This window comes from Bison bison, unplaced genomic scaffold (genome assembly GCF_000754665.1).
Source record: "Bison bison bison isolate TAMUID 2011002044 unplaced genomic scaffold, Bison_UMD1.0 scf7180017864280, whole genome shotgun sequence".
NCBI classification, from domain to species: domain Eukaryota; kingdom Metazoa; phylum Chordata; class Mammalia; order Artiodactyla; family Bovidae; genus Bison; species Bison bison.
In genome coordinates this window covers 5,770,305-5,781,368 of record NW_011494852.1, presented here as the reverse complement: position 1 = coordinate 5,781,368, position 11,064 = coordinate 5,770,305, and the positions used below count along the sequence as shown (strand labels likewise).

The following is an 11,064-nucleotide window of genomic DNA, read 5'->3' as shown; positions in this document are numbered from 1 at the left end:
GACACTGGTTTGATCCCTGGTCTAGGAGGATTCCACATGCCATGGAGCAACTAAGCCCATGTGCCACAACAAAAGAACACACCACAAGGAGAAGCCTGTGCTCACTGCAACTAGAGAAAGCCTGTGCATAGCAATGAAGACCCACCACAGCCATAAATAAGTAAATCTTAAAAAAAAAAAAAAAAAAAAGAAGTTAAAGGGAAAGCATTAATAAAGTGGAGGAAGTTGTCACTGCCAGTAATGATGATCCTCCCTGATCTCCTCTTCCCACTATGAAGACTTCAAAACTGCCTCTTTCCACGTAAGCCAAACCAACAGATTCTAGCAAGTAGCCCATCTATGTGATTTGCCACCCTCCATCCCAACCTCTCCTTTATTCTACTCCCTCCATCTGAGTTTGCTTTTGTGGGGAATCCAGGGATAGAGGGCAACAGAACATTTTGAGACGTTGGATTCACCTTGGAGGGCAAGGGTAACGAGAGCCCTGAGTATGTAGTTGAGTTCTTCCACGTCAGATTACATACTAGGCCTGGAGTATGGAGTATATGCAAGCTGGGGGCTGGGGATACGGAGTCTCAAAAAGGGTGATCAACCCAATAGCCAGGCAAGGTAGCAGAAGTAAGGGTGGTCCAGCTGGCTCTGCAGCCCTGACCTGAATCATTTCTCCTTTCTGGCATCTGTTTACTTATCTGTGTCAAAAAGAAGACAATATATATTACAAATATAAGGCATGAAAGAGGAGATGTCACTACAGACCCTACAGACATTAACAGGGTAAAGACTAATATGAACAACTCTATGCCCATAAATGTGACAAAACAGATGAAAAGGACAAATTCCTAGAAAGATCCAGAAAGGGAATAGTAATACTTATCAAATCTATTTTGCAGGATTTCAGTGGATCTTCTGGTCAACAAACAACAAATAAAACACTGTGACAAGAAATAGTCTTAACTGTTGCCCCAGAGTCAGGAAGTATATAGATGGCTCTTCAATTCTATGGATGGTACTGGCTATGGCTATGATGACCTGGATATCCTTTTGCCTCTACTAGAATGGCAGAGACCAGGGCTTGTTTGTATTTTCTCTTTATTATGGAAAATTTCAATCACTAAAGTAGAAGCATTATCATGAACCCCCAGATCCCTGTCACACCATCACTTAATTACAAACATCTTGCAAAAGCTGCTTCATCTATTTTTTCCTTTATTGAAATATTTTAAAATAAATCCCAGGCGTCATGATGTTTTTGATATCAAAGGACCCTAAGTTCTTTGATACTCATCTCTAAAAAATAAAATTTTGCTATATAAAAATTTTCACAGCTAACAAAATAATAATCCCTTACTATTATCCAATACTCTATGCAAATTTCCCTGGTTGTCTCCAAAAGTGACCTTTTATGCTTAATTTGTTTGAATCAGAATTCAAACAAGGGCTACATACTGGATTTTATTGTTATACTTCCTAAAAAGTTGGCTTAAAGCTCAACAATCAAAAAACTAAGATCAAAGCATCTGGTCCTATCACTTCATGGCAAATAGATGGGGAAACAGTGACTGACTATTTTGGGGGGCTCCAAAATCACTGCAGATGGTGACTACAGTCATGAAAGTAAAAGACACTTACTCCTTAGATGGAAAGTTATGACCAACCTAGACAGCATATTAAAAAGCAGAGACATTACTTTGCCAACAAAGGTCTGTCTAGTCAAGGCTATGGTTTTTCCAGTAGTCATGTATGGATGTGAGAGTTGGACTATAAAGAAAGCTGAGCACTGAAGAATTGACGCTTTTGAACTGTGGTATTAGAGAAGGCTCTTGTGAGTCCCTTGGACTGCAAGGAGATCCAACCAGTCCATCCTAAAGGAGATCAGTCCTGAGTGTTCATTAGAAGTACTGATGTTAAAGCTGAAACTCCAATACTTTGGCCACCTGATGTGAAGAGCTGACTCATTTGAAAAGACCCTGATGCTGGGAAAGATTGAAGGCAGGAGGAGAAGGAGATGACAGAGGATGAGATGGTTGGATGGCATCACTGACTCAATGGAGATGAGTTTGAGTGAACTCCAGGAGTTGGTGATGGACATGGAGGTCTGGCATGCTACGGTCCAGGGGGTCTTGACTGAATGAGCTGACCTGAACTGAAGACTCTTAATCTTAAATATTTACACTCCTCTCTCTCCAGTTTTTTTCACAGTATTGATTTGTTGAAGACACTGAATCAGTTATCCTTTAGGTTTCTCCCATGTAGTTTTCTAATTGAGCAGAGTTTTGCTAAATGAGATCCGGTTGTGCTTCAGGGGTGCATGAAACTTCTGAAATTAAATTACTATGTGCAAGGTATTCCTCCACCACCTTGGAGTGGGAGCATTCTTCCAAATTTGTTCTTCTCCAGGTACTCTTTCTCAGTTCTGGTGTATCCTACAGATTGTTCTTATATCTTATAACAACTTTGGGGTCATTTTAAGACCTTTGGCTTTTACTCTGCACTTGATGGAAACCATAGGAGGGTTCTGAGGTCCAGTGGTTAGAACTCTGCACTTTCACTGCCGAGGCCAAGGGTTCAATCTTGGGTTGTGGAACTAACATCCTGCAAGCCGCACACATCTCGGCCAAAAAACCCTCATCAATTTTCATATTCAAAAAGCATCCTATGTGTGGAGAATAGATTGTGGTAAGGGAGTCAGAGGCTGGGGGCAGGAATGGAAACAGGGAGATTAATAACAAGGTTACTACAATTTGGAGGAAAGAGGGCAGTGGGTCTAAACCAGGGAGAAAGAGGCAGTAGAAGTGAGTATTGGGCAGTTTTGGACCCTTCTATAGGTAGAGCCACTGGAATTTGCTGACAGAATGGATGTGAACAGGACAGAAAGAAGGAGTCAAAGATGACCCCAAGGTTTGGGGCTTGACCAGTTGGAATGCTGGAGGCACCATCAAGTTAGTTGGGGAAGATTAACAAAGAGTTGGTACTAGGAAGAAGATTAGGAGTTCATGAATTCAGTTTTGGACAAATTGAGATTGCTGTGCATATGAGACATTTAAGAGGAGATGTCCAGAAGGCAACTGGATATAAGTCTGGAGTTTAGGAGACAGGTTTGTAGTGGGGTCATAAGTTTGGTATACAGATGATATTTTAAAAAATCCAAGAGACTGGATGAAATGACCAAGGAAGTGGATGTGGATAAGGAAAGAGAAACAAGCATTGTAGCTTGAGGAGCTCTAACATTAAAAGGGCAGGGAGAAGTCAGCCTAGGAAACTGAGGAATGCTAATGAGTAGAAAGAAACATCAAGAAACCTCTGGTGTCACAGAAACTAAGTGAAGAAAGTGTACCAAGGAGGAAGGAGTGATCAAGTGTGTCAAGTGCTGCTAACAGGTCAAGCAGAAAATAATTGAAAGTCAGTGATTATATTTAGCAAGATGAAGATTATTAGTAACCCTGACAAGAGCAGTTTTGGTAGAGTAATGAGTGCAAAAGTCTGATTAGACTGCTTTAAAGACAGAACAAAAGAAAAGAAATTGGAAGCGAAATATAGATATTTTGTGTGTGTGTGTGTGTTTCAAGGTAAGAGAATTGCTGGAGTCAAGAACTTGACAGAGAATTCCCTGGTGGTCCAATGGTTAGGACTTGGTGGCTTTCACTGCAGGCCAGGGTTCAATCCCTGGTGAGGGAACCAAGATCCCACAAGCCACTTGGCCAAAAAAAAAAAAAAAGAGAGAGAGAGAGAAATTGATAAACAAAAAAAGGTGAGATTGGACTTCCCTGGTGGTCCAGTGGCTAAGATTCTGTGCTCCCAATGCAGGTGCCCTGGGTTTGCTCCCTGGTTAGGGAACTAGATTCCACATGCTGCAACTAAGACTTGGTGCAGCCAAATAAATTTAAAATTTTAAAATAAAAAAAGGGTGAGATCTAGTGCCCAGGTGGAGAGACTAGAGTTAGATCAAATCGTGGTTTAGTTGTGGGGGGAGCACTAGAGGAGCATTCATACCCAGGCACAGACGTAGATTAGCAGGTAGGTGGGTGAGTCTGGAGATTCTCTTCTGATAGCTTACATTTTCCCAGTGAAGTGAGAAGCAGGGTTATTAGTTGAGAGAAAGGGAATGGGAGTATGTGTTTGAAAAGCTGGGTATGGCAGTGAATGGACTTAGGAAAAAAAAAGTGCTGGGAAGCATTAAGAATGATTTAATACTGTATCCACTTATACCTAGAGATACTTAGAAGAGTCAAATTCATAGACTCAGAAAGTACATTGGCAGATGCCAGCAGCTGGGGTAGGAGATGGGGTGGGGTGGGAAGGGGGAATCAGGAGTTAGTGTTTAATGGGGACAGAGTTTCAGTTTAGGAAGGTGAAAAATTGGGGAGATGGATGATGGTGAGAGCTGCACAACAATGTGAATGTACTTAGTGCCACTGAACTATACAGTTAAATATGGTTAAAATAGTATGTTTTATGTGACTTTGACCACAATAAAAAAAAAATTTAATGATTTGAGTTTGGGTCGGGTCCAGTTGGACTACTTAAGGAGAGAGGTGACTCCGAGGGGCCTCCTGGGAAAGCTCCCTCTCTCCCCAGGGTCTCCAGAGAGCTGTAATTCCCTGGCCGTCTCCAAGAAACACAAGGAGCTACGCAAGCAGCACACTGGAACTAGTTTCCCAACATTGTGTAGGTTAGGGTTATGGTTCCCATCCACTCCCAACACCGTCTTCACAGCTACCTACTTACCGCAGGCAACACTAGGCAGGTGGATTGGCCTGATGGCAAGGTAAACCCCAAGGAGCTTCCCCACGAGCATCCCCGGAGCTGCAGCCGCACCTTCCCACCCTCACCCCCCTCGCCGTCCTCTCCCTGCTCTCGTACGGCCTGGGTAAGACTGAAGTGAAAGGCGGAACCTAACGAAACTTGGGACGGATGGTACTGGAAACTGCATGATTCAGCAGCACACTGGAAAAATCCAAACTTCTACCCTTCACGTCCCCAGGAGACGGAGAAAGACTTGGCCTAAGGAGCGCTGCATAGACGCTGGGAAATGTCGTCCCGCCTCCGCGGCCCAAACCGGAGTAGTAGTTCACTCACCGTCGTGGGTGTTGTTCCAAGTCCCCTGCCTGGAGGGACGAAATCTCCCCCCCTAACCACCCTTTCGGAGAAGGAAATGGCACCCCACTCCAGTGTTCTTGCCTGGAGAATCCCAGGGACGGCAGAGTCTGGTGGGCTGCCGTCTCTGGGGGTCGCACAGAGTCGGACACGACTGAAGCGACTTAGCAGCAGCAGCAGCAGCCACCCTTTCACGCGGGTCTCTCTGTCCCTCCCTTCTGGTCTCTCCGTACTGAAGAGCGGGAAAACCGCGAGACCTGTGGAGAAAAGAGGCAGAAGAGCGCGTGAGAGGCCAAGAAAGGGCGCCACCGAGCGGGAGAAGGCGAAGCAAGCCTCGAGAGGCTTCAGGTGTGGGAAGTGGGGCGTCGGGTGGGGCAGGGCCTTTGGGTGGGTGCCAGCGCACGTCACTCACATCTCCGCGCTAGTCTGAGCTCCGCCCCCCGTGCCCGCCCCCTTGCCCAGTGGGGCTGGCGTGCTTTCCCGCCAGAATGCTGTGGCCGCCCCTGCCGGACCAAGCAAGGCGGGGGCAAGGTCCTCGCAGAGCGCCGGGCGGACGCGGAAGGGAGCGTTGGTGGGACTCATACGCGCGTCCCTCCTCCCGACCAACCTGCACAGGGACGGAGCGGGGCCACTCTCTCAAGTTCGCCCTCCAGTGGCCGCCCTGCCTGTTTGCCTGTGAGGGGTAGCGCAGAAAGAAGCCAGAGGAATGTTTGGATAATGTTGCTCTATCTCCCACCACTAGTGTTTTTATAAAAGGTTTTGCTCTGTGGCTTCATCTGGCCTGGTGGGGCTCGGGCGCAGGCATCGTACAAGGCGAGAGGAGCCCCTTTATAACCACAAAGGGAAAGCGGCCCCCGCGGCCGCTGATGCCCAGCCTCTGTCATAAAGGCCAGAGCCTCAAATGCGCATCCCCGCAGATCCGGTGACATGGCATAATAGCTAAGAACATGCCTGGACTCTGACTCTGGCTCTGCCACGTTCTAGCTGTGTGGCCGGACCAGGGCATCACCGTACCTTACTATAGGGCTGCAGTCAGCGAATGAAAATGTGGGACCTCCAGTTAAGTTTGAATTTCCGTTAAAAGACGGACAATTTTTTTCTTTTCTCTCTCTCTCTCTCTCTTTTTTTTTTTTTTTAGCGCATGTCCCAAATACAGTTTATCTGAATTTCGAATTTAACTGGGAATCAAAGTATAATTGTATTTTATCTGGCAACCCTGATTTAAGGTATTGTTGGAGCAGTGCATAAACAGTTCCTAAAATAGTGCCTGGCATATGTAAACATGCATTGAAGTTTATATAAAATGGCAAAGCTCCTCTAACTACATCACATCCCAACACATTAGCGTCTGTAGTCATCTGGCTGTGCTATCTGAAATGGTCACCCTTCGGAAAGCCACTCTGTCGAGCAAGTCCAGTTTACATGCCCTCTCCATCCTACTGCCATATTTTCAAAGGGCCACATTCTCCCTGCTCCCAGTGCTCCTCAAACTCATGTGGGAATTTTGAGGTTCTTAACAGTGCTGGTGTTATGCTCACTGGACACAGTGTGTGTGGGGGGCGGGGGTTGGGAGATCTGAACCATTATGATGTTGGAGCTAGTGACACTCTTTCTATAAGAAGCTGTGACACAGTCTGTCTCTTCTAGAATTAGGGGCATGTTATCTTCTGCGGAGGATAAAGGTGTATGAGCTAGGAGTGAATAAGGAGGGGATGGGAAACCTGTGACGGATGATGTTAGTGAAAATTTACCAACTTGGAGAATGTATATTGAGGGGCATTGAGGTATCCGAGCCACTTAATGAGCCACTGAGCTCATTAAGGTATCTGATATATGTGAGAGAAGACTTTGTTCAGTCTGAGGAACCTAAAAGGAACAAAGAAGAAACTGAAGTGGCAGAACCTAGGATTATGCACGTAAGTCTATTTGATTCTCAATGTCATTTTCCATCCCCATTCTCCCTCAATCACAACATGCCCCTTCACTTCTCTCACAATAATAGCCTCCTGAATTTTACTGTATTTTTTTCTTTTATAAAATCTCTTGAATTTCAGTATCTCACTTTATTTTTTAAAGGTTTTCATAGGGAGAAAGAGAGGGGCATTTCTTCCTGAGGCCAAGAGGGGTTAAAGTGAAATGCCTCTCACTGCAAACCTAGTGAAATGGAGTGTTAACCTAGGAATTTTTTTTCCCCCCTGCGAGGCTTACAGTATCTTAGCTCCCCTACCAGAGATTGAACCCTGGGCCTATGCAGTGAAAGCATCAAGGCCTAACCACTGGACCACCAGGGAATTCCCTAGCCTAGGATTTGGATAGAAGTGTCAGACATGTTCCGTTTTTTTTTCAGCCAGAGCTCCAAGTCTTATATTACCAGAGAAAGCTTGAGGGAGTCTCTGAGATTGTGGGAACCAACCCTCATTTCTCTTCATATCAGCTTGATGTAGCAGCCCATCCCCTCTTTCCTGTATTTGCACTCTCCCTCCTTTATGGCGTCCCCCTCCTGACATTTGTTCAGTCGCTAAGTCCTGTCTGACTCTTTGTGACCCCATGGACTGCAGCACACTAGACGTCCCTGTTCTTCACCAACTCCCGGAGTCTGCTCAAACTCATGTCCATTGAGTCGATGATGCCATCCGACCATCTCATTCTCTGTTGCCCCCTTCTTCTTCTTCTGCCCACAATCTTTCCCAGGATTTGGGTCTTTTCCAATGAGTCGGCTCTTCTCTTAAGCTGGCCAACGTATCAGACCTTCAGCTTCAGCATCAGTCTTTCCAATGAATATTCAGGGTTTATTTCCATTAGGGTTGATTGGTTTGATCTCCTTGCTGTCCAAGGGACTATCAAGAGTCTACTCCAACACCATTTAACCATGTTTAATTATCTCATCTAAAACAATCCTTTTTTTAAAAACAGGGTATAGTTCTCTACAATGTTGTTTTAGTTTCTTCTGTACAAAGAAGTGAATCAGCTATATATATATACATATATCCCCTCCCTTTGGACTTCCTTCATCCCCCCGCCCCCTGCCCCATCCCATCCATCTACACCACCACAGAGCAGTGAGCTGAGCTCCCTGTGCTACACAGCAAGTTCCCACTGTCTGTTTTATATATGGCAGTGTACATACACCAATCCCAATTTCCCAATTCATCCCCGGACTGCCGCATGTCCACACAGCCATTCCCTACATCTAGGTCTCTATTCTTGCCCTGCAAATTGGTTCATCTGTACCATTTAGGGACTAATCATTTGGTCTTCGGGCTTCCCGAGTGGCCCAATGGTAAAAGAATGCACCTGCCAACAAAGGAAATGCAGATTTGATCCCTGGGTTGGGAAGATCCCCTGGAGGAGGAAATGGCCATCCACTCCAGTATTCTTGCCTGGGAAATCCCATGGACAGAGGACCCGGCTGGGCTGCAGTCTATAGGGTCACGAAGAGTCCGACGTGACTGAGTGACTGAGCACGCAGGCATTTGGTCTTCCCATGCATGTCCTAGAGAGACATATGCAGGATTTCGGAAGGTTTAAAGTTTCCTGATGGTAGAAACTGAAGTGAGGTAGTAAGAGAGGTTGCTAGGTGGGAGAGAAGTGCTTGGAACTGTAGGAATCCCTAAGGCAGTCCCCCTTAGTACTCTAATGGCAGCCAGGAACTCTTTGCTCCGGTCCTCAACAAGTACAGAAATTCAGAGAAGGTATTTCAGGACTTTTAGAGCAATTTGACAGGAATCATATCTATTGAATTTAATAATGAAAAATCTGGAGTTAAAAAAAAATCTTTCCTTGACCCTATACACTCTTCTATTTCTCTCCCTCTCTCTCGATTTCTCCCCTCCTCCCTCTCTCCCCTTCATCTCCAAGCTTTTGAAAAGCTGCACTTAAGTTTCTTCAGTTCAGTTCAGTTTAGTTGCTCAGTCATGTCTGACTCTTTGCGACATCATGAACCGCAGCATGCCAGGCCTCCCTGTCCATCACCAACTCCCAGAGTCCACCCAAACCCATGTCCATCATGTCGGTGATGTCATCCTCTGTCATCTCCTTCTCCTCCTGACCTCAGTCTTTCCCAGCATCAGGGTCTTTTCAAATGAGTCAGCTCTCCGCATCAGGTGGCCAAAGTATTGGAGTTTCAGCTTCAACATCAGTCCCTCCAATGAACACCCAGGACTGGTCTCCTTTAGGATGGACTGGTTGCATCTCCTTGCAGTCCAAGGGACTCGCAAGAGTCTTCTCCAACACCACAGTTCAAAAGCATCAATTCTTCGGCCCTCAGGTTTCTTTATAGTACAACTCTCACATCCATACATGACCACCATAGCCTTAACTAGACAGACCTTTGTTGACAAAGTAATGTCTCTGCTTTTTAATATGCTGTCTAGATTGGTCATAACTTTTCTTCCAACAAGCAAGCATCTTTTAATTTCATGGCTGCAATCACCATCTGCAGTGATTTTGGAGCCCCCAAAAATAAAGTCAGCCACTGTTTCCCCATCTAAATGCCATGAAGTGATGGGACTGGATGCCATGATCTTAGTTTTCTGAATGTTGAGCTTTAAGCCAACTTTTTCACTCTCCTCTTTCACTTTCATCAAGAGGCTCTTTAGTTCTTCTTTACTTTCTGCCATAAGGGTGGTGTCATCTTCATATCTGAGGTTATTGATATTTCTCCCAGAAGTCTTGATTCCAACTTGTGCTTCCTCCAGCCCAGCGTTTCTTATGATGTACTCTTACTTTTCATTTACTCCTCAGCTCCCTCCAATCTGACTTCAAGAATCACTCTTCTGTGACACTGTTCTCATTAAAGATGTCAGTAGCATTTGCCAAATCCACTCTTAATTCATCTCACTTGACATCTCTGTTACAGTTGATCTACCTTCATGAAACTCTCCTCCTCTGGTTTCTGGGAGAACATCCTATCTTCCTATAGTTGTTCTTTCTCAGTGTGCTTCCCCAGTTATCTGCTTATCAAGTCCGCTGTCATGCTGCATATTCCCTTGTGGGCACACTCCTCTGGGTGCCTGGCTTCAGCTCTCCCTATGGGTTGATTATTTTCATATTTGTTTCAATCCAGACACTTTTCCTGATCTCCAGACCCACATATCCAGTTGTCTTCATTTAAATATTCCATAACCATCTCAACAAATCCAAAATCAAACTGATCTTTCCCCCATACCTGCTCTTACTTCTTTAGTCCATCTGAATGCACCAAATTTCATTCACAGCCAACTCAGAAACCCAGGAACCATTATAGATTTCTCCTTTCCTGACTCTCCCCACCAACTAATTTTCAAGATCCATGGATTCTGCGTGTGTGCATGCTAAGTTCCTTCAGTCATGTCCGACTCTTTGCGACCCTATGGACCATAGCCTGCCAGGCTCCTCTGTCCGTGGGGTTCTCCTGGCAAGAATACTGGAGTGGGTTGCCTCCAGGAGAAGCAATGCTCTCCTCCAGGGGATCTTCCTGACCCAGGGATAGAACATTTGTCTCTTACATCTCGTGCATTGGCAGGCAGGTTCTTTACCACTAGTGCCATCTGGGAAGCCCATAGTTTCTAACCCCTAATCTCCTATATTGCTCTCATAATTTGATTTTCCTTTCCCACTGCTCTAAATCAGATAATATATTATAAACTTGTTTTGAAGTATTTTTCTAACAACTACTCAAGATAAAAATTGAACTCCTGGGACTTCAGTGGTCCAGTGGTTAAGAATCTACCTGCCAGTGTAGGGGACACAGATTTGGTCCCTGCTTCAGGAAGGTCCCACATGCAGTGGAACAACAAAGCCTGCGTGCTGCAGCTACTGACCCTGAGCTCTGCAGCCCGTGCTCTGCAACAAGAAAAGCCACTGCAGTGAGAAGCCCACCCACCTCAGTGAAGAGTAGCCTTCACTCACCCCAACTAGAGAAAGCCTGGGTGTAGTAAGGAAGACCCAGCAGTCAAAAATGAATAAATTAAAAATTGAACTCCTTAGTTC

General features: G+C 45.4%; 1 protein-coding gene across 1 annotated transcript in view; it reads left to right on the top strand.

Moving 5' to 3' along the window:
* The first annotated feature begins 4,678 nt into the window (after positions 1-4,678).
* Positions 4,679-11,064, top strand: part of LOC104995431 (WD repeat-containing protein 87-like) — a 33,079-nt gene continuing 26,693 nt past the window's right edge. Inside the window, exons 1-3 of the mRNA XM_010849305.1 lie at positions 4,679-4,867; positions 5,333-5,442; positions 5,557-5,665. Coding sequence (XP_010847607.1) covers positions 4,679-4,867; positions 5,333-5,442; positions 5,557-5,665 — 408 coding nt within the window. The remainder of the gene's footprint in view (positions 4,868-5,332; positions 5,443-5,556; positions 5,666-11,064) is intronic.